The following is a 22993-nucleotide window of genomic DNA, read 5'->3' as shown; positions in this document are numbered from 1 at the left end:
TTCTTTTCAAACTAGCTCATTCAAATAGTTTTCTAACAAGACGAAGAAGAAGAAGAAAAAGAAAGAAAAAAAGAAGAAGAAAGAAATGCCAATATAAATGATGATGTGGCAAATGATGTAGCCACACTTGAGCAAATATAGAACCCACACATGCCTAATCATTTTCCCGCGAAGATGAATAGAGTACAAGTACATGTTTTTTAAAGTTAACAATATTTAATTAAATAAAAAATAATTTAAACATCAAGGCAATAAAAGAATATTTGGATAAAAAATTTGATGCAGCTAATGGTTATTTCTCACTAAATAATTATAAACAATTATATTAAGACATTTGGTAAAAACTTAAAAAATAATAGCTGATTTAGTCCTAATCAGCTGCTGCTCGTATAAGTTCTATTTTAGAGTTTTTTGTTATTAGCTAATAGCTGATTTGATTTTTTATTATTTATTTAGACACTATTATTATTATTATTTAAACTTATTAATAATAATTTACTATAAGTTGATATCATATAATTATATTTTTATATTTTATAATAAATAATTATTATTTTAAAATTATTTTTAATAGTTAAATATTTATTATTTTTATAATTATAGTATTTAAAATTAGAAGAATTTAAATTTAAATTTCTACTTTTAAAATAATTTTTATTTTTTAAAATAATAAATAAAATTCAGCTAGAAGAAATTAACTACAATATTTTTAATTATTATAAAATATTTTAATTAATTTATATTATTAATTATTAGCTACCAGTTATCAGCTGCGAGGATCAGCCGAACCAAACATGTCTCAAATTTTTAAAAGTTTAAACAACATTGATGCAATTTTTTCTATTATGTATTCTGAAGCTAATCTCAACCTTGTTCGGTCGATGTGCCAAACATTTAATTGCCTCATCCTCAGCTTGCCAGTCATCATTCTCATTAGTATTCTGAAAGCAAAAAACACAAAACTGTTAGCTTATGGAGATTAAAGGGATGCAGATAAACATAGGCGATTTGGGTAACCATCCTTAATTAAATGAGGCTACGAATATTTCTAGAGTAAATTCCATATTATTGTGAAGAAAAGGACACACTGTAAGAGCAAAACGTACACATAATTTACATACTGGAAAAATCTGTATTAATGAATATAAAAGAAGGGCATTACTTATTTGGTTACTTCTTAGCCAAACAATGTGTTACTAGATTTTCAGCATCAAGGCTGCAATCATGTGGACCATGCATTAAAAGTGCCAAATGCTACTTGTGCAAGCCCTTTTTGAACATACATAACAGCAAGCTTGACTGCATTACATCTGACAGAGTGCATACTGTTTCTGCCAATCAACTTGTACTTACTATGTTATAATTTGTATTGTGATTTATTAACATCATTAGTATCAGGAATTTAGCTTTGTAGCATAAATATTGAGAACCTTCATATTATTACAAACACACCTCTCCAAAATCAAATTTTCAAGAGGTGGGCAAACTATCAGTCAAAAATCTCAAAAAAAAACAAGATGCAACAAAGTAAGCTTGTTGAAAATCGTAGTTTTGGGCAGTTCAAAATACGGATAACCCTTGAGGGCATAAAGACAAATCAAGCTCTCGAACATTGTGACTCGACATTTGGAATTGGCATAAGGTAGATCTGACCAGTTCAGTAGCCATTGGGGAATGGCCACGTGGGTTGAGAATCTGAAAGTGTCGCAACAGTTGACCAAATTTGCCTGAACCGATACGGAAATGAACTTCAGATCTGACATTGTCTTACGGGCAAACTGGCTAAGCTTAAAGCTTGTATAGACACGGGCCAGGCCTATTTCGAATATCAATTTTGGGCTACCACCCGGCCCAACGTTAAATTAGCTGAAGAAAAAGCTCAACTCCCCGACACGCACGCACCCCCATGCTTCTGGCTTCAGCTCAGGCTCGGCAACGTCTCGCTCTCTACAGCACACCCAGAAATGGCTTCAAAGTCTTGCCAATTTCTCCGGCTATACGGTAATTCAACATTAATCTCTAGAATGACTCACTGCTTTCTTTCTTTCTTGTTTTTTCCGCAAGAAAAATTATATATCTAATTTAGGACTGAAGTAATCGTGTTTAGGCTACGACTTGCTGCTGGGATCAATCGCTGCGTTTTACGTCTTCACCGTACCATACACCAAGGTTGAAGAAAGCTTCAATATTCAGGTGCTTAACTCTTCTATTTCTATTTTTCTTCTTTTGACACTTTTTTTGTGTTGAATTTGAATGAAACATTGTGCAGTTAGAATTGTTCTCCAGATATTGCCATTATTTTTGAGTTTTTCTTTTTATTTTCCTTTTCGTTTTTCTTTGCCCGTGAATGAAGGCAATGCACGATATTCTTTACCATAGGCATCACTTGGATAAAGTAAGTTTACTTTTCTGCGAAAGTTTATTATTATTATTTTTTTTGGGTACTTTCATTGTTTGGACCTTTATTTCCTGAATCAGTATGATCACTTGGAGTTCCCTGGAGTTGTTCCTCGCACTTTTATTGGTAAGCTCTTTTACTCTTCTAAAAGGTTGAATTTCCATTTTGGAATCTCTAGCTCCAAGTATTTTTCATTACTAGTTATTGCTTCCTTGTAGGAGCTTTCCTTGTTTCAATTTTAGCCTCCCCAATCGTATTAGTTATTAGCTTGTTGCACTTGCCCAAGATTTATGGACTTATTGCAGGTTTGCATTTACTTGCACAACCTTTTCAACTTAGGGTCTTTCTTTTTCTCATTTTGCTTTTATATTGACTAGCTTACTTTTTTTTATGGTGTGTAGTTCGTCTGGCATTGGGCGGCATCAATTTATCTACATTACGGTTTTTTCGTGTTCAGGTATGTACTTTCTAAAAAAAAATTTGTTAAGCCTCTTTCTCTTAAACTTATTTATCATGCCTAGGGGTTTTAAACTAAAATTTCTTGTATCAGGTTAGAGATAAATTTGGTCATCAAGTAGAAGCTTTTTTTATCATATTGACTGCAGTGCAGTTTCACTTGCTGTTCTATTGCACACGTGCTCTTCCCAATATACTTGCTCTGGGTGTAGGTGATTATTTCTTAGATTTTGACTTTGTTTATGCTCTTTTCTTATTGAGAAAAAAATTAAAACAAAATTATAAGTCAGTGAGATCATTTTAGCCTCTCTTGATGGAAAGTTGGTTTCCATATGCTCTGTATTTAGCTACAATCAGTGTGTCATAGTCAAAGAACCCAATGTCATCCAGGAGAAAGTCTAGTTTATTACATTATCCCAGAGGTATTAAACTTCAATATCTGCAACTAACCTCTTTTGCCCTGAACTCAATGCAGTTAACTTGGCCTATGGATATTGGTTCAGAGGGAATTTCTATGCGGCAATCAACTGTCTGGTAAGCCTGACCTAATTTCTGAAATTTAAATTATGCACAAAATTTGTAGTGTTAATTGTCAAAGCCTCATTTCCCAAGTGCTGATTATATTCATGCCATTAAGCTACCCTTGGTAACTGTGCTTCTCATTCATTATGGATAACTTCTTGCATTTATTCTCAATTTCTTTTCTATCAGAAATGTTTTTTTTTTTTCTTTTTCAATTAACTCTTCATGGAGGAGCTCTTGTATATGTAAAACCTATTTACATCTGGTTCACTATCTGTCTTCCAAATATTTTTGCTTACAGTTATTTTCTACTAGTTCAGTATTTTTTTTCTCATTTCCATGAAGTAACAACAACACAGCATATTTAGGTTTTTGTATTGCCATTACTAAAATCATCTCAATGCTTTTCTGTTTTTGATTGACAGATTTTTGCAACAGTCGTCTTCAGATGTGATATGCTGTTACTTCTGGGCCCTCTTGCTCTAGAGCTTTTGTTGGTACATCCCTGTTTTGCTGCTGGCCCATATATCAATTTTTTTTACACCTCTGTTAAGCTGGATAGTATCATCTTAGATTACTTGTGTTAAACTAAATAGACATATTTTGTTCGTCATGCTGATATATTTGATTTCAGACCAAGTCTATTTCGTTCTGGGAAGCAACTAAATACTGCTCTGGCATTACACTTCTGTCCATAGGTTGGTCCAAGTTCTATTTTAATATGTTAATTCTAGTATCTTTGTAATCCTGTCCATTCTTGATTTTTCAAATCAGTAGCCTTTATGAATAATGTCTTGTTATGAAATCCTCCTCAGCACAGGTCTTACAATATTGGTTGATTCAATCATGTGGGAGAAAAAAATATGGCCTGAATTTGAAGTTTTTTGGTTCAACTCTGTTCTGAATCGGAGTTCCGAATGGGGTGTATCCTCTGTGACTAGAATTTCAAATTTAACATATTTGTTCGTTGTTTACTTTGGAAAAATGTATAATATTTCATACTTGCAAGTTATCTCTCTGGCCCACTTTTCTTCAAGAGAGGATAAACATGCAGCTAAATATAACTATCAATATACGTGATTCTCTGTTTAGGCATAGCTCTGGGGTTAAATGTTATTTGACATGTGGAGCCAGCTTGTTTCATTGGTATTGATTATATAAAATGATGGTAGAGACAGAGTCCTTATGACAAATTAAAGCGGTTAAAAAAGTACGATATTTTCCTGTGATGACTGGATATTATAGTTGCATCTTTGGTGCCCACTCCAAATGTAATTATTGTTGAGTTATTTGGTTCACTTACCCCTGCTATCTTGTTAACATCAGGCTTGGGGTTTGCAAAGTTTTGACTCTAGGTAATATAGAGTATTCTAAAGTTTCAATATCACTGGCATTACCTTTGATTGTGTAGGTTTGATGAATCATGAGGTCACCATAATCTAGTTTAAAGTCACATCACCCTCTCAATTCTGAACTACAGTTCAAGATAAGCCACCTGATCTTCGATTAATATTCTTGTCTTTTCAGATGCTAATCTGATATTTCTATTGCTGTTTTCCTTGAAAATCTTATTCTTAGACACATTCTTTTCATTGGTACTTCACTTCAGCTCTCCCACGCTCGTTGCTTGCAGCATATCCTCTGTTTGTGGTAAGCCTCGACAGGATAGTCATTTGATTATATGTTATTCCACTGGCCAACTTAATGTGTTATTTGTTATTATTGCTATGCATCATGAGATATTTGCTTAAAATGCAAGTCTGGCTCCATTGCATGTTGACCTGCAGTGTATGGCATGTAGTTCCCTAAATATGTTGTCTCTTGTTGCTGGATCACTAGAAAACAAAAAGATTTTTTCTGGAATGATTTGACTTATGCCTCTTCCATTTTGCAGCTTGGAGTTTTGCTTGACCGGAGGCTTCTATTATTTGTTCTTCCAGTTTTTTCCTTCATTTTGCTTTACTCTAAGCTTCCACACAAGGTATGCACACAAAATATTATTTGGTCAAGCGTAATTGTTAAAATATATGTTATCTTAATTTGGATGGTGCAGGAACTTCGATTTATCATCAGCTCCATTCCAATGTTCAACTTATCTGCTGCTGTTGCAGCAAACAGAATGTATGGTGCTTCTACCTTTTTGCTTTTTCAATTTTGTGCATCTATAACAATCTGTCAGGCATGTTTTCAGAATTATGGTGAATGTGGGAGATGATTTATTAGAGTTAATGGCTAGACAGCAGCCTTGGTCTGATTTTATGATTTTCTTGTCCCAATTTGTTGCAGCTATAACAATAGGAAAAAGACTGCATGGAAATTGCTCAATTTCATTATGGTGGGATTATTTTTGGTCAGGTTGGATAATTGGCCATTTTGTCTCTTGAAAACAGTTATGTTTTGCCTCTTTATATAACTTTTTGTTATCATAGTCTAGGATGCACTGCAATATCTTTCTTGGCATCCTATGACAATTACCCCAGTGGTCGTGCATTAAAAGATCTACACTGGATGGGTGAGTGTCTCATTCTCTCTCTCTCTCCCTCTTTCACACACACACACGGGGACATGTATGCATCAGTCATGCTTGCTTGGAGTTGAGTTGAGTTGATTTTTCCTTTTTCCTAGTTGAACTTGAACCATCTGGCCAATTTTTCTGCCTGGTGTTTATCCTTATTGCTGTTTCTACCAAGAAAGTTTACGTTATTATATTTAATATCAATGTTAATTGGTTCTTCAAATTAATGAAGTATACTGGGCCTACGTACTATGGTAACTACATCCTTAGTTACTCATTATGTGTTTCTTATCAGATAAATGTGATTCAGCAAAGTCCTTGAACCGGTGGTTTTTAATTGCTTCTACTTCATGACTATTGAAATTTGTTTTCTTATCATTTAATTTTGAATATTCTGACAGGCCATCTTGGTAATACGAATGAAAAGTGGATTCATATCGACACTTTTTCAGCCATGAATGGAATATCTCGGTTCTGTGAAAATGAATATCCTTGGGGGTATACTGGATTTTTATCTGACATGATGATTTTCATACTCTCCATCTCTGTCTCTCTGTCTCTCTCCCCTCCAAGTATTTATGTGCTGTAATCATTTTACAGTTAGGAAGTTTGTATGTCAACTCCCTTGTCATATAATGCAGATATTCTAAAGAAGAAGGGATTGCTCGAGATGAATTTCTTCAGAGGAATTTTACATACCTAATCAGGTTCATTTTTTTACCATTCTTCTTTATTCATAGCAAGCATCTAAAAACCTGAGAATTCTATTCAATGGATGCCAGTGCCCTACAACGACCAGGCACTGGCAAAGAATTCTTTATGTTAAGAATGATTGGAACCTCAGATGTAAACCATTACTTTTTGTATGGAAGATCTTAATCTTTTCCCTTTTTTTCCTGTCTTGACAGTGAGCACTCTGCTGTTGATGGATTCGAGTGTTTATTTTCTGTAAACGGCTTCTCAAGTGCTCGCATTCAACTTGGTTTTCCACCCATCATCCTGGTAGGAATCAACTGTACTCTTGTCGCTTCGTTGTATTCCCTTGTACTAATTAAATAATTTTATCATCTCTTTAGGTCAAAGAACCGAAGATATATATTCTTGGGAATATGGAAATCAAGGATATCATGCAACTAAATTGGCCAGGGTGCCCTTGAATATCAGAGGGAGCTTGCTATCTGTACGTTTCTGTAGTCTAAAAGCATAGTTACTGCCTATGGGGTATACCTATACCTGCACGATTCTCATTTTATTTTATTTTATTTTCTAGCAGGAAATGAGGAAGACAAGCTTTCCTGGTGAAGCTGAAAAGTAAATGAGAACGCTAGCGTAGATAGTTTCGGGGAAATGCAATCTCGCGAAATGTTGACAGATACTTCTTGAAGTTAAAATACTTGTTTGTGAGCCCGAAAATGCATGAGATTTGTATTATGTGGCTTATTGTGGTTTTTGGATCATCATGATGAATCTTTATTTGACGGTGTGTTTATTACTGGGAATTGATTTTTTATGCAAACACTTTTTAAACCATAGTTGGAAATCAAGCTTATTAAGAGCTAGACCCTTGTAGCTCGCCTAAACTCTAAAACTTTATAATTATTGTTTTCCCCATATTTGTTAATGGCTTAAAGCGAATGAAATCAAAACCGCTCTGTGGTTCGAAATAATGGCGGAAAATACAAGTGACGGCATGTCGTTTCGTCGCTATAAGGAATAACATTTTCATATTCAGTTTTCATTAGAGTATAACTGCGTATGTCCCATTCGCGTTATTAGCAAACGACAGGTTCCGTAGTTATAATGTCGTTTCCCATAATAATTCCAAACGACTATTCATCATATAGAGCACAACTATGTCCCTAGCTGTCATTTCCAGAGCTTTATCTTCAAAACCCAAAAAGAAGCTTCAGAAATAAAACCTCTGCTTTATACTTGACAATCACTCACAAAGCAGTGTTACCCGGAAACCCTCCAAGAAATGATGCTTCTTCAACCTTCTCTGAACCATCAGCAGGCCTCACTCTCCTCAACCATCTCCTACTCTCGACCACTCCCATGGAAAAATCCCCATTATACGCTTCACCAAACAGTAAATTACCGGAAACTTCCAATCACATGCTCAATATCAAAAGTTCACAGCTATGGGACAGTGGATTATGAGAGAAGACCCATGATTAAATGGAATTCTGTCTACAGAAGAATTTCCTTGATGGAAAAACCTGAACTGGGGGCTGCCACAGTTTTGAATGAAATGGAGAAAGATGGCAAGAAGCTTACTAAATGGGAGCTTTGTAGGGTTGTCAAGGAATTGAGGAAGTACAAGCGCCACAAGCAAGCCCTTGAGGTAATTTATGAGCAATTTGTCAGTAGAGTCTTTATTTTTATGAATAATTCCTTCTGGGTATTGGCTTTTGAGACATAATCTCGTCTGGGGATACTGACTGTTCTTTCTTGCATGGACACTTAGTTTTATAAATCGAAGTTAGTCTATTTTCTCGATGTGCTTGTTTTTGTTCACTGGTGGCGTTGGTCTGATTAAGTTGTTATTCTGCATTCTTTAAAGTAAATTTACAATGATGTATGAATGTGATTTAATTTTTGGGTTTAGGCTCTAGTTTTCTATTTTGTTGTTTGATTTCGTTCAGCTTTGTGGTTTAATTAATGACGGATGCAAATGAATTTCGCATCTTATAGGTTTATGACTGGATGAATAATAGAGAAGAGAGGTTTAGATTATCAGCCAGTGATGCTGCCATTCAATTAGACCTTGTTGCCAAAGTGCGTGGAGTTTCTTCTGCTGAAGATTATTTTATGAGGCTTTCAGATAATGTAAAGGACAGGAGGGTATATGGGGCTTTGCTGAATTCCTACGTGAAAGCTAGAATGAGAGAAAAGGCGGAATCTTTGATTGAGAAAATGAGAAAGAAAGATTATACCACACATGCACTTCCATTCAATGTGATGATGACTCTATATATGAACCTCAAGGAGTATGATAAAGTTGACATGATGATATCAGAAATGATGGCAAAAAACATACGGCTTGATATATATTCCTATAATATCTGGTTGTCATCTCGTGGATCCCAAGGATCTATAGAGAGGATGGAAGAGGTATATGAGCAAATGAAGCTGGACAGCACCATTAATCCCAACTGGACAACGTTTAGCACAATGGCGACTATGTACATTAAAATGGGGCAGTTAGAGAAAGCTGAAGATTGCCTGAGGAGGGTAGAAAGTAGAATCACAGGTAGGGATAGGATACCTTATCACTATCTCCTAAGTTTATATGGTAATGTTGGTAATAAAGAAGAGATATACCGTGTGTGGAATATTTACAAATCAGTTTTTGCAACTATTCCAAATTTGGGATACCATGCTATTATCTCATCTCTGGTTCGGATGGATGACATTGAAGGGGCAGAAAAGATTTACGAGGAATGGCTGCCAGTTAAGAGTTCCTACGACCCTAGAATAGGAAATCTCCTCATGGGATGGTATGTTAGAGGGGGAAATTTGGATAAAGCTGAAAGCTTCTTTGATCATATGATGGAGGTGGGAGGAAAGCCAAATTCAAGTACATGGGAGATTCTTGCAGATGGGCATACCAGAGAAAAGAGAATTTCTGAGGCTCTGTCTTGCTTTAAGGAAGCTTTTCTTGCTCAGGGATCAAAAAGTTGGAAGCCAAAGCCTGTAATTATATCTTCCTTCTTTAAGCTATGTGAGGAAGAAGCTGACATGGCAAGTACTGGAGTTTTGGAGGATTTGTTGGCACAGTCTGGTTATCTTGAAGATAAAACTTATGCATCACTTATTGGATCTTCCGTCCCTAGCAATGAACTTTCAACTGAGAAAGATAGGACCGGCGACAGAAATGAAGTTGAGGAGAATGAAATGTTTCTCAATCAATTGCAGGGTAATCCCTGATATATGTGCGGGGAAGTTATTTGTTAGGCCTCATGCTGGGTGGAGCGTCTCTGAGCTTGATTTTTCAAAGTACTTTACTATCTTTTGACTTTTCATAGCAATCATCAGGGGGCAAATACTGTGGTCATGCTAATGGTAGCCAGAAATCTTGGGGATTCTTCAATATAGCCTACTCTGCATAAGCATGTTGATATGACAGCGGAGAAAAATATCCTGGTAATTTGTGCGACACCGCTTCTTCTGCTATAAATTTTGTAATATCAATTTCTTTTTTCTAAACAAGTTATTGGATAGGTTTTTGGTAGTGTGAAAACTTTGTAGCTTAAAGTTAATTGATCGAGACATTTTACAAAGACACTCTCTCAGGTCTCCACAGCCCACCCCAACACTTTATACAAGAACTAAAGGGCTGAATCTTCTAATATCTGCCTGTCATTTCTCTATGATTTTGCTTCTCATTCTTTATGTCCAGGCAATAATCAGAAGGGTAATGACACGAAAACTGTCCTGGTTTCACTTTCAATATAGGGATATTCTAGTCAAGGATTCAATTAATCATTAAGCGAAATCCTGCATTTAACCCCTTGAGTTTGCTCCTTCTCCTGCTAGTAAAACATCCTATAATTCTATTCTTCATTCATTAATATGCAAAATTTGGGAAAATTACTTGTATTCTTGAATATTTGATTGCTTACAGTGGATGCTGGCTTAATAATGGAAGTAAATCATTTTGTGACAAGGGGAAGAACATACCCTTTGTTGAAAACTAAAATTTAGTGGGCCCTCGTATAAACAGCTTAGCTTCAATTGGAGAAAAGGAAAATTTGAACTTCTTAAGTAGCAACCTTTGCTAGAATCTGGCCGTTGCTATTCCCATCGCTTTTGGAAACCCATAAATTATATTGGGGTCGTAGTAACTAGACAAGATCAAAACCAAATAAGTTAAAGATTTGCATCTCAAGTCTTAAATGCAGAATACTTTACAAATATCTAAATCCTATTTATATAATATCTTAAATATTTTAATTTTTTATTTAATCAAATAGACATATAAATTTTATTTTTTGATAATATTAAAACACTTACATATAGTCATTTCCAATCAGGCTAGGTTACAAGAACATGATCACGTAGATTATCTGGATGAGACTCCCTGAACCAAAGAGCAAAGAAAGTACAAAAACCAAGTGTGCTGAAGAGGTATCTCTGACTCTGTAAAACTAGTTGTAATTACAGTTGCACAGCCAACCATTATAGCTTGGATCACTTTAGAACGGAGAACAGCAATAGTGCTTCTACTTCTGGCAACAGCATAACCATCCTTACCATGAAGCTTAACGCTTAGATAAGCAGTAACGTTCATCGTGTAAACCAAACATACAAAAAGCATGAAGATGCAAAAAACCAGCTGAGCTTGAAGGCTTTTGAGTTTCTTCTTTCCTTTCTGATTCTGAAAACATCTAATCCAGCTATTCACTGCGTTCAGTGTTGAGTTGCCCAATTTTCTAAATGCAGCAACTGTGCAAGCAAAGAAGATGATTGTTGATAATTTCAAGACCAGAATCAAGCTTTCAACCGTAGAGACTTTGTTCATGGTGACAAGATTTGCAGTAACTGCTAAGAGAAAAATAATATTGACAGTGTCTAACAACTTTAACTGGCGATGGCCTTAATGTTCTTCTTAGAGCAAGCTAGGTGCAAGACTGTGTTGTCCGCCTTATCCTTCCAACCCAATAGGGATTCGTTACTGGTTTGTTTTACCCAATTCATCAAAACCAGAAAAGCCTTATCCTGATCGTGCTTTAAAGCCAAATGGAGTGCTGTTTCTCCTCTAGCTGTTACGACTTCAAGACAATCCTTGAATTTGTTTAGCAGTTCATCTATTATGTCAATCCTTCCATGAATAGTTGCGCAGTGAAGCAGAGTGCGTCCATCCTTGTTCTTAAACATTCGTAGTAAAGGGTCATGCGCTAGAAGCTCTTTCACAATATCAATAGTGCCATTTTCTGTGGCCAAATGTATTGGGCTAAAGCCGTCTTTATCTAGTTCCTAGCAAAAGAAGGCTTCAGACCGCTTTTACGAACTCAAGGTGACCGTGTTTTGCCGCCGCATGAAGAGGATTACAATCTGTTGTCATTACTGCATCTACAAGAACATCTTGATTTTCACTAAAAAGCTGGTGTAGCACATTTACATTCCCTGCTAGAGCGGCTTCGAATAACATTGAGTTCATGGCTGCAGCTATAAGTTAATCCTCTGCTTAACACAATTATAGAGTTAGTAACAATTACTGCATCTAGATCGAGGACATCAAACGGACATCATTGTCATCAAGAGTCCAAGAATCAGTAATCAAGGATGTTACAACAAAACGTTTAAGAAATTTTTACTAGAAACATGACTAACCTTCCCAAAAGGGACTTCAGTTGGCCCGCTGCAGCAGCTCCTTGGTTTAGGATATTTTGTTCTATACAGTTTGCACACCTGCAAAACTTCAGGGCTCAGATTCCAGTTTGCGCAAAATGATGGCTTCCGTAGTTTAGGTTGCCTGAGACAACAACCTTCCTAACTTCACTGCAAATTCCATATGCCAACGCAAAAGACGAGGAAAAAAAACTCTTTAGTTCAGTCAACTTTAGAATTGTCTAGGAAAAGTAAATCAATTATGTGGTACAAGAAGAAAAAAACTGAAGTCAATGAAGCTCAATGGTACCGCCAACTACAACTGCTACTAAGCAGCTGCGAGAACTTGATTTCATACCTACGATTCTACGTTTGAAAAAATGAAGTCAATGACTTCTTCAATTGCAGTTGCTTCCACGTAGTGGCAGAAGAAACTTCCTTGAGGCTCGAAGTCGAATACTTCCCATTTTTCAACTAATTTGCTATTTAGAATTGGCGTGAATTCCTGAACATAACTAAATAAATATACGGCGAAAGTGCTGAACAATAAAAAGTAGAAGAAAAAGGGTTCAGTATGAAGTTCACAGAAACAACCTCTAAAGGCTAACTATTGACTCAGTTTTATCACTACATAACCAATCAACCACAAACTTCTTGGCAGCATCCTTCAAATTGCCCTTACAAATTCATTTGTATTTTGTCATTGACGTTTACTTTGTGCTTTAGGAACATAATATATTGGCAGTGTGAACATGACAAATAAATTAATCATAGGATTGGATTTATATGTCAATTAATTTTCCACACCTGCTAATAACACAAACTTTAATGTCTCTATACCTCCCACTCTCAACAGTTGGAGAGAAATATCTTAAACTTGACTCTTTATGCCCAGATTAATTGTAGTCTTGTTTTCTCTAAATCTCTTTCTGGGATACTTGAATACTTTCTCAACTGCTTTTCTTGGGTTCAATGCTAAGAGTTTGTGGAAATATTTATAATGAACTCAACGGTCTCAGCTTTGAATTCTCATACTCCATGAAAGTACATGAGTGAGTATTTATGAAGGGTGGGCACAGTTTTCTCTCTGGTAACTTCTTTTTCATCAGTCTGCATCAAAACATTCTGCAAATTGTGGTTAACAATAAATGATTGGCGGAAGATATATAAGATTTAAATTTGACTGTATAATGATGAAGCTAGAAGATGCAGAGCGTACTAGAAACATTGACCTTATTCTTCAAGCAGTTACAGAAAAAAAAAAGATTTACTTGAAGACCTGACTCTGAAATCGAATGAAAATCTAGTTCATATAGCATCCAAACATGGCAAGAACACCGTTGTCAAGGAGTTGTTAGCTTTGAAACCTTCGTTAGCTGAGGAACCAAACAAAAGCTGCCATTACTCCATCCATCTGGCGGCTGCTCAAGGATATGAAAATGTTGTTGTAGAGCACTTGAACGTTGATAGAGATCTATGCATCAAGAAGGATCATAATGGATGGACGCCTCTGCATTGGGCAACCATCAAAGGACGGAATGGTGTTCTACGTCTACTTCTGACTCCAGAGTCTATTCAATCCGTGACAGGTAAAGGACACAGCTGCTTTCACCTTGCAGTTGAGTATAATCAGTATCGAGCCTTTAAAATCCTGCTGTTTTATTTGGAACTGCTCACCTATGAAGTCATGGAGACGATGATTAACCTAAGGGAAAGTAAAGGTTTTGCAGTCTTGCACCGTGTCACTCTCCAAAACCAATATCAGGTAAGCATCGCATTCTTCCTCCTCTTTCTCTCCCTTCTCCAAAGATCAAGTTTTTGCTTTTCTTTTCTTTTCCCTTCTCTTTTTCCCTGTTAACTGGGCTCCGAGCGGGAGTTCCAACTATTATATGTTATAACCTGACAGATTAATAGATAGCTGTATCAGTACAGTCGAGCCAAAGCTCAATTCTTTCATTGGTTTGATTTTATGTGATGCAGACACTAGATATGCTACTTTCAAGTGGAATGATTTCTAGAGTGCTGCAAATAAATATCACTGATGCTAATGAACTCACACCTCTCGATCTGTTTTACGTATACTCGAACGAACCAGATAAGGAGATCGGAGAGATGCTTAACAGAGCCGGAGCTGTAAGAGCTGGAATACAAAGGCCTTTAAGTTATAAAAATACGCAAAACCTTCCTTCAGGGCCGGGAATATTTTCAGGGTTCTACCAAACCATCAGCAGTATTCCTAGCGAGAAGCTTGGGTCAATGGTACAATTCATAGCAGCATTTCTAATAGCTGCATTTCAAGCTGTAAACAACCCTTTTCATTCCAGCAGTATAGGAAATAAAGGTGGTGAGAGACTTGGATTCTTCTACATCGGAGATGTGTTGAGGGGCTCCGAAGAACATTCTCAGTTATTTATAAGATGGTGACGAATAGCGCAATATTTATGGGGTCAGCCATACTGATACAATTACTGCTATTGAACCTTCCTGTCTATATTCCAATTTTTTATTCTATTTCTCTTACTATCATCAATTATCTATTATTCACTCACCATGAAAAGAACATTGCCTCATTTCGTTGTCATATGCAGTCCCTTACATGTTCCAAGTTTCTGGTTTGTTTGGATTGGCGTTCTTGCCTATGGTTTCATAGCAATTCTTGCCTAAACCCTAGACCCTAAACACTAGACCAATTTACCCAAAATATGTATGTCTAATGCAAATCTAGCACAAATCTGTATATATAATATAGTCTATCAAGGGTTCGAGTTACTTAGATGCTTGCCAAAACTCTTGATCCTGCTTTCTTTCTTAAATGTCTTGTAATCCTCTAACCGCTGCTTCTTTGTGGACGGGTAATTAGCCTAGCTGGTACCAATCCTTGGTACTATATATCAATTTGATACTAAGACTTTAATTTGAATCGATTTGATAGCAAACATACATAAAACTATTTCAATTTAGTTCCAACGGTCAAATTCCGACAACTGGTGGTGATGTGGCATGCTGAGTAGAAATATTCCGGGTGTTTTGCCCGCTTACCGTGTACCACGTCAATTAACGACGCTAACTCACCAAATCCCCAAATTAAACCCCAATTCCCCTAATTAAACCCTAATTCTATTTCCCTCTCTTCTATTCCCCTCTCCTCTCCTATTCCCCTCTTTTCTTCCCCGCTCCTCTTCCCCGTAACTCCCGTAACTCTTGTTACCCCCACTGTCACAACATTCTTGCATTCGAAAATCTCTCATTCTTTCTTAGTTCGTTGTCGATTGTTTCATATTGCAGAGTGCATTTTACATTATACATTGTTGATCGCATCGTACAATGTCTCTTGAATGGAGGCGAAGGAAAGAAAGCGAAAGGCAGCCTGTATACTGTAAGTCATATAACTTGCATTTTATATTTTAGTTTAGCTTCAGTTAAAATAATGGTAACTTGCATTTTGTTCTTGTGCTCTGTATGTTGCATGTTGATGGTTGTGCTTGATTTTTAGTAACTTGCAAAAGATGATCTTCTGTTCTGTGTTTTGTTGTGGTGTTTGGTGTTTTGAAACTCTTTTCCTTATTGATTTTTATTGTATGATATAGCTTAGTGTTTGCATTGAGTGACTGTAATATAGAGAATGACATTGATTTGTTTTATCCATTTTATCATATGCAGCACCTCAGTATAGAATGACATTGTTTTAGGGTAGATGGTAGGGGTAGGCTAGAAATTAGAGATGTTGGGAGCATAAATTTTTGTTCTGCTGATATGATGTCAAAATTAGTAGATATATTTATAGATATTTAAATAGTTAGAGGGTATCCTACCCGTTTATATAAATATTTAGATAATTAAATGGATACTTGTTTACCTGTTTATAATAAATAAATTATAAAATATATTAATAAGATTAATGTAAATATAAAATATAAAATATAAAATAATTAAATTTAAATATTCAATATATTTATACAATTCAAACATAAATTTAATAAAATATTAAATAATATTTTAAAATTAAAAATAAAAATCATAAATTTTAATATAATCGCATTCGGATAACGGATACCAGCGGATTTAAATCTGCACCCGATATAAACTCGATACGGGCAGTAAAATTAAATTTTAGATCCGTCTCAAACCCGTTTATTACTATCCAAATTCGTTCTATTAAGGTTCGGTCGGATCGGATATCCAAAAATATCCGTCCAACTACCATCCCTAATATCTAACACTTTTTAAGCCTATTTTTGTTGATATGACTATTGTAAATGAAATATTTTTAATTTATTCATTGACAAAGTATATAAAATCTATCTTTAAATATATAATATAAAAAAATTAAAAAGATGAATCTCACATGCTTAGTATGATATTATTCAATTGACATTGTTGATATGACAAATTAATTAAGAATTTTTATTTTCAATTACCATATCAATATAGGTTAAAATATATTAAATATTTTAAATTAAAATAAAAAGTAAAAATATTGATATTAAAAAATTAAAAATATTAATACTAGTTGAAAATTAAATTTAAAAATTTGATAATGATAAAACATTTACCCCCATATATTTTGTGCTCTCTCCAATTTATAATTACAATATACGTGGATAACATTTTTAGAACTAAAAAATGATAAGGCAATTCCTTTGTCATTTTATTATGTTAGCTTTTCTATAGTATTATTTGATTTTCAAGTAGTTATTTAAAAAAATTATGGTGTACCTATCAAAGTTTCAATATAAAATTTATTATTATTATTACTAAAAGAATATATATCTATTTTTTCATCCAATTTAAGAAATAAAAAAAAATGAAAAAGTTCTAAAATTTTGTTATGATCTTACAAAATTATTTAACTGAATTTTACATTAAAAATAATAAAAAATTGACACATACTGTAAAATTTATACATAAAATCTAAATAAATTTAATATAAACTAAATTATCTTTATTATATTTAAATTTTGAAACTAATGTTATTAAAGCCTTTAATTTTTAATTTTTAATATTAAAGTTTTTTAGATTTTAATTTACTTGTTAAATACATTGATAGAAAATTAAAATGTGACGGAACACATGGCAATTTCCTTTTTTTAAGAAAATATATATCATTTAAGTAGGACATCTCAGTGTTCCACTGTCATTTTCTCTTTCTATATGTCAATATCACTTTCATTCATTTTTCACGACTTTCTCGATAATCAAAGATGTAAAATTTTCTGGCACAGGAACATGTCAAATCCCTGAAAGATAAATAAATATTTTCCTTGTCAAACCCAACAGCTTTTGAGCCATACACTTAATTCCTTACCCACTGATAACAACAAACATCTCCTCACGAAAGAAAAGAAAAAAAAGAAACTGAAGCTTCATCTCATCGTTCATGGAGATTCTGACAGTAATGACGCATGAGACTGGTGCGACTAAGCTTATTGTCTTTTGGGCTTCCTCCAACAACCTTCCTCATCTTTCATAGAGCGTAGACACACAGAGAGAGAGAGAGTATTCCTGGACAGTTCAATTTCTTGAGAATTCCGACAAGTTATGAACGATTCGACCACACTATTGAGATCATCAGCCTTAGCTCTTCCTTCCACTGTGATCCCAGCCATCAAAAATCCCTCTGCCTACGTATGCTATTAACGCCCCAATTAAAGAGTGTCTTCTCTCAACAATGTGGTTTTTTGTTGTAAATTAAAGCTATGTTCTTTTGATATTTAACAGTAGTTTTCGTTTGTTGGTAAAGTTAAGATAATTTGTGAAGTTGCTATTTTGATTTTGATTGTTTTTTTTTTTTTTTCTACTTTTTAAAAATAGGGAGTGTAATGTGATTAGGGTTCGGAGAGACTGAAGGAGAAAGGAAAGAATGGTGATTGCGACATGAGAATTTGAATAATGACACATGTAGCAGACGTGGTCTATTTGGATGATGCCAAATAGACTGCTATGGTCCACTTATTTAACGGACAATCGCGTCTAGGTATAGAAATTGAAATTTTTGAAATTTAAGAAGTTTAATGCTATAAATTAAAAATGGAGAATTTGGATCGAGGAATGACCAGGATAATTTAGCCATTTAATATATCATATATTATCATTAGAAACAAATACAAAAAAGTATTGTTAAAACACGTTGTGGCTATGTCATAGTAGATTTGAACAATTGCCCCTAGATCGACTTCTAAATTATAATTGCTTTAGTGAATAAGTAAAGAAATTAGATAAAATAAATGAGAGATAAAAAAGAAAAAAACTAATTATAAGTATCTTTTATAGATTCATTAAAATTCTTGCTTATTGAGATTTTTCTTATTGAATCATTATATTATTTTTTTTATATTTAATTATATGAGAGTTTAACAATTTAAAATATTATTATTTAACTATCAATTCAATTTTATCGTTATCGATGATTTTCTAAATTTTGATTTAATAGTCAAATACTAAAATTATAAGTTGTACGTTATTAGATAAAAATAATATGATAATAATCATTGATCACAGTGACTATAGCTGAATTTTTGTGAATCAGACGAGACACTTTTTTTATTACGATATCTATAATCACATCTTTTTCTATCTAAAAAAATAATATATATTCAAAATTGTAAAGCAATGAACTATAATTATCCTTTATTAATATAAGTCATTTTGAGCAAATAGTATACAGATAAATGATAAAGATTTCTTCTATAACCGTAAGAGTTTTATCCGAAACGTTATAAATAAATTTTAGAACTATGCATATTGAAAAAATATAAGTTATTTTGCATTGTTTGAATAATATAAGTTCGTCTTTCATCACTTAAAAGTAAAAAAAAAAATAAAAAAAAAATTTCACGCACATTTGGGGTCCACTAGAAAGGCAGTGGAGAAGGAAGTCTGCTAACGTCTTTGGTCGAGAATGGATCATGATATAACAAATTCTGCAAAGTGGGCTTTAGCCTTGGTTTATCCGGTGGACAAGCCATTCTTGCTACTAGCTTATGCTGAAGCGGTGCGGTGCGGGACATTCTCAATCTCATTGCAGCAGCAACAACGACGGGTTTGAAATAGTTCTCAACTACTTGGTACCATAGAACATGAGGTGGGAAGAAATGATTGGTGAGTATCCAAAACTCCTCCTAGGCATATGTATTACTTGGTTAGATAAGGACAAGAGTGTCTACATAATTGAAAAATTGGTATTCTAAAGCACGAGAGGTCAGGTCAATCTCAAATTGCTCATACAAACACCAACCAGTAACACATTTAATATGGACCTGACAGTTCTTCATTTATCTACTCTCCTTCTTTTTCATTGTATAAAGGAATTTTGTTTGTGGTAGCATAATAATTTACGTGCGTATCAATACTGTAGGCTGGTACTCACATGGAAGAGCACATGGGGAAGAGAGTGCCAAAGATACGGTTTATAGATTTTGATGCCCCAAAAGAAAAAGAAAAATAATACAAGCTGAAAAGAAAAGAGAGACTTTGTCTCGCAAGACATGCTTTCCTCTTGTTTCACTCCCAACCAAACATTGCTTCCAGCTTGGCCCTTCCTTTTCGATCACCATATCTAATAATACGGTGTTGTATTAGCAACTAAGCAATCAAACCAAATCTTCAAGTTCCTAACACAGTGTGACCAGGGTTTTATGTGTTTACGCTTCATTTTTAGTGATTCTTCATGATATATATATATATATATACAACAAACACTATGCCTGGCAAAACGGAAGGACAGAAAATAGCATAACAGTACAGTACTCTACTGTAGCTTGACAGCAGGTTTGAACTTTGGAGCAGCTGAAGTCATGTATCAAATCATAAGGGCTTGAAATGGGAAAGAAATGCTTCTGGAAAGCAGGGCCTTTCAGCTAATATGTAACTTGTCCAGCAGGTTTACAGAAATATGCCACCAGAAGAGGAAAAGAAAGACACCCTCTCCACCTCCCACTTTGTCTTTTGATCAAGCATAAAAATTATGTGTTAATGAACTAAATATTTTTTAACTCAATTCATAATGACATAAAAGAAATCTAATTATGCTCTTTTTCTTTTAATTCTCTTTAACCTAATAGAGCGGTTAACAAAACTGAGGTTAGCCATAAGTTCCTTTAACAATCAATTCCTTAATAAAAATACGTATCATATGAGATTAGAAGAGATCAAGTATGAACCTTTTTATTTGTTAACTTTCTTCGACCTCAACTAAACCCAGTAATCTCTACCTAAATCTAATCTTCATATCAGATTCCAGAGAATAAAACAATATGCATATAGTGATATTTAAAGATATAAACCTCTAATTATGATTGTCAAAATTATCAATATTTCTAGGAATTCAATGAATTATATCAGAATCTAACTTCAATGTAGACAAGATTACCAGCAATTAGCAGACCAACAAATCTCATTTTTAGATATTTCCTTAATTAACTGGCAGAAGGTGTTTGTAAGCTACCCTTCTCGACTTTGAATGAAAACTTTGCCATTGCTAACCTACTGAAAACCCTGATTAATTAATCAAATTAAACTTGGACTGCGAAGATTTGAAAAAAGAGATAGATATATACATATCTGAAAATGTTTAAAATTATGGTAAGGGCAGAAGCAGCATATGCTAATGCTATGGACCGGCAAAACAAATTCATGTTATGTCACCTGATGGTATAGAATCAAAACACATGAAGGATCTCACAGAAAACATGGGACCCATGAGCTAAAATCACAAGAAAATTTTCCACATGTAATCACATGATGAGTATGCATACCCATTACCCATTCCCACATTAAAATCACACTAGAAAGACACACACAAATTCCTGTAAAGATAAAGACACTAACCCACATCGAGCCACCTTCTATTCCCTCTCTATCAAGTTAAGTTTTGAAATTAAGTTAATCATTAACCCAACTCAAAATCCAAATCCTAAATTCTTTTTGTAATTTCTTTTCCTGAAAAAGAAAAGAAAAGAAAAACTCCAACCCCACTAATGAGGACATGCGAGTCATAATTTTGAAAAACTGAGGGCATATTCTTCTATAAAAATACCTACCCATTAACGACCGTGTTATCTGTTTCTATAAACGCATAGTATAACGGAAAAATTTTATTCAAAGCAAAAATTTGGTCAGTCATCAATGGCAGAGCTAGAAAGCCCAAATTTGATGCCTAAGCTTATCACGTTTCTATCTTCTTTGCTCCAAAGGGTAGCTGAATCCAACGATCTCAACCTTCAAATTCATACCCAGAAAATCTCAGTCTTTCATGGACTAACTAGACCCACCATCTCAATTCAAAACTATCTAGAGAGAATTTTCAAGTATGCAAATTGTAGTCCATCTTGTTTCATTGTCGCATATGTTTATCTTGACAGGTTTGCTCAAAGGCAACCCTCTTTGCCTCTCAATTCTTTCAATGTTCATCGTTTGCTTATTACAAGCGTCATGGTCGCTGCCAAGTTCATGGATGACATGTAAGTTGTTGAATTTCCTTGCTTATGGGGAGTGACTTTTACAATCTTGGATTTCATTTCTTGGAATTTGATGTTCTTGAATTCTGCTGAGAATGTGCTTCCGAAAACACTTGAAATTCTTGCAACTGATATCCTAGATTTGCACGTTTCTTTTTACTTGTTCGACAATGTTCTGTCTTTTGGTTTTCGTTACTTTAAATTGATTCCATCGGTCAATTAGAACTTCGTGTGTCTTTTCTCTGTTTCTAATGATATGGGTTTGGTTTCTTTCATCTTCATTGTCCTGTTTATGCAACTTCATTACTCCCATATGAAGAAGTTCTGTTTTTTGTCAAATTGTTTATTTCAATTTGAATTATACATCAGGATTTGTATTTTTTCCTTAGCCATGTGACACCTTGCTGGTTTAATTTAAGCTAGCCAGTGTAGATGCACGATACTTCACCAAGCTTGTGAATAGTTTAAAATTGTTTAGCTGTATGAAAGGCCAAAAAAAGGTTTAGTTATTAAAATGGTGGCTAATATTGTGGGTGCTTATGTAATTTTCAGGTATTACAACAATGCTTATTACGCAAAAGTTGGAGGAATTAGTACAATAGAGATGAACTATCTTGAAGTGGATTTTCTATTTGGATTGGGATTCCACCTAAATGTGACACCAAACACATTCCACACTTATTCTTCATACCTCCAAAGGGAGATGATGCTGCAACCTCCTCTAAGCTTAGTTGAATCTTCTTCGTTAAACTTAGGGAGATCATTAAAGGTCCATTTATGTTTCAATGAAGATGAGACATCCCATCAAAAGCAACAACTTGCTGTTTAATCAACCATTTTAATTAGAAGCTCTAAATGTAGTTAGTTGTAGAAGATAGTGACTGTCCTTCAGTCTTTTTTTCTTTTCCTTTCTTATTTTGGGATTGGCAGATGCTGTGTACTAAAACCAACTTGGTTTTTTTGGCTTTTCCCTATTCTTTTCTCCTTTCATTTTCTTGGGTCTTTCTTGTCTGGGTTTGGATTATTTAAACTATTTGGTAATGTACAGATGGGATCATCTCCTTTACAGTCTGGATATCTAAATCTCTCTCTTATGTCATTAACCAACTAAAAACTAGGGGTTGACACAGTTTTCTTTCATTATCTCTTTCTTGAATATTCTCTCTGTTTTTCTTTTTTCTTTGTCCTCTTTTTTTTGTGGATGCTGTGATAGATACTTGTTCCTATCCATGTTAGGATTCTGAAATAGTGAGTTGCCAGAAAAGAGCAGATAAGTGAAGCTTTATAGTGGCAATATGGACATAGATTACAAGA

General features: G+C 34.4%; 4 protein-coding genes and 2 long non-coding RNA genes across 11 annotated transcripts; 5 read left to right on the top strand and 1 right to left on the bottom strand.

The window, feature by feature from the left end:
* The first annotated feature begins 1515 nt into the window (after positions 1–1515).
* On the top strand, positions 1516–7421 carry LOC8263298 (dol-P-Man:Man(7)GlcNAc(2)-PP-Dol alpha-1,6-mannosyltransferase). Of its 6 annotated transcripts, XM_015723773.3 has the most exons (21): positions 1538–2001; positions 2108–2193; positions 2354–2395; positions 2479–2524; positions 2617–2703; positions 2800–2855; positions 2949–3066; positions 3330–3388; positions 3802–3873; positions 4011–4074; positions 4197–4300; positions 4955–5026; positions 5271–5357; positions 5430–5497; positions 5663–5731; positions 5806–5888; positions 6293–6389; positions 6533–6598; positions 6800–6893; positions 6968–7071; positions 7165–7421. In XM_015723773.3, exons 1-20 carry the CDS (start codon positions 1965–1967, stop codon positions 7046–7048), a joined length of 1488 nt encoding a protein of 495 aa, XP_015579259.2. In that variant the 5' UTR covers positions 1538–1964; the 3' UTR covers positions 7049–7071; positions 7165–7421. The 6 variants fall into 6 exon arrangements, with proteins under 6 accessions (XP_025014431.2, XP_025014432.2, XP_025014433.2 ...); XM_025158663.2 differs by having other exon boundaries at positions 1516–2001; positions 5271–5497; positions 7162–7421; XM_025158665.2 differs by having other exon boundaries at positions 1526–2001; positions 2095–2193; positions 5271–5497.
* Positions 7422–7751: 330 nt separating this feature from the next.
* Positions 7752–10174, top strand: LOC8263299 (pentatricopeptide repeat-containing protein At1g02150). Its single transcript, XM_002526425.4, has 2 exons — positions 7752–8235; positions 8586–10174. Exons 1-2 carry the CDS (start codon positions 7870–7872, stop codon positions 9819–9821), a joined length of 1602 nt encoding a protein of 533 aa, XP_002526471.2. The 5' UTR covers positions 7752–7869; the 3' UTR covers positions 9822–10174.
* A 1609-nt stretch (positions 10175–11783) lies between these two features.
* LOC125369469 lies at positions 11784–12923 on the bottom strand. The gene is made up of 3 exons (XR_007215165.1): positions 12583–12923; positions 12228–12395; positions 11784–12077 (listed from the first exon to the last, which is right to left on the bottom strand). It is a non-coding gene; the product is annotated as an uncharacterized LOC125369469 (long non-coding RNA).
* Positions 12924–13455: 532 nt separating this feature from the next.
* LOC112537233 (ankyrin repeat-containing protein At5g02620) lies at positions 13456–15011 on the top strand (the record flags this gene model as incomplete). The annotated part of the gene is made up of 2 exons (XM_025160055.2): positions 13456–13989; positions 14205–15011. Coding segments are annotated over 2 exons (978 nt in total), but the record flags the coding sequence as incomplete, so codon positions are not given.
* A 3778-nt stretch (positions 15012–18789) lies between these two features.
* Positions 18790–19880, top strand: LOC125371209. Its single transcript, XR_007217503.1, has 2 exons — positions 18790–19322; positions 19579–19880. It is a non-coding gene; the product is annotated as an uncharacterized LOC125371209 (long non-coding RNA).
* Positions 19881–21146: 1266 nt separating this feature from the next.
* On the top strand, positions 21147–22837 carry LOC8263301 (cyclin-U4-1). Its single transcript, XM_002526427.4, has 2 exons — positions 21147–21682; positions 22232–22837. Exons 1-2 carry the CDS (start codon positions 21348–21350, stop codon positions 22506–22508), a joined length of 612 nt encoding a protein of 203 aa, XP_002526473.1. The 5' UTR covers positions 21147–21347; the 3' UTR covers positions 22509–22837.
* Positions 22838–22993: the final 156 nt, after the last annotated feature.

Source organism: Ricinus communis, chromosome 1 (assembly GCF_019578655.1).
Source record: "Ricinus communis isolate WT05 ecotype wild-type chromosome 1, ASM1957865v1, whole genome shotgun sequence".
Taxonomy (NCBI): Eukaryota; Viridiplantae; Streptophyta; class Magnoliopsida; order Malpighiales; family Euphorbiaceae; genus Ricinus; species Ricinus communis.
This window is presented reverse-complemented; position numbering and strand designations above follow the sequence as displayed.

What these genes read in the sequence shown, in the direction of transcription:
- LOC8263298 (XM_025158663.2), top strand. Translation starts at nt 1,965, where the DNA reads ATGGCTTCAAAGTCTTGCCAATTTCTCCGGCTATACG. An exon ending in TACGGTTTTTTCGTGTTCAG is followed by an intron (nt 2,856 to 2,948) that starts GTATGTACTTTC and finishes TTCTTGTATCAG; the next exon opens with GTTAGAGATAAATTTGGTCA. An exon ending in ATCGGAGTTCCGAATGGGGT is followed by an intron (nt 4,301 to 4,954) that starts GTATCCTCTGTG and finishes TCTTATTCTTAG; the next exon opens with ACACATTCTTTTCATTGGTA.
- LOC8263299 (XM_002526425.4), top strand. Translation starts at nt 7,870, where the DNA reads ATGATGCTTCTTCAACCTTCTCTGAACCATCAGCAGGCCTCACTCTCC. An exon ending in GCCACAAGCAAGCCCTTGAG is followed by an intron (nt 8,236 to 8,585) that starts GTAATTTATGAG and finishes CGCATCTTATAG; the next exon opens with GTTTATGACTGGATGAATAA.
- LOC8263301 (XM_002526427.4), top strand. Translation starts at nt 21,348, where the DNA reads ATGGCAGAGCTAGAAAGCCCAAATTTGATGCCTAAGCTTATCACGTTT. An exon ending in GCCAAGTTCATGGATGACAT is followed by an intron (nt 21,683 to 22,231) that starts GTAAGTTGTTGA and finishes TGTAATTTTCAG; the next exon opens with GTATTACAACAATGCTTATT.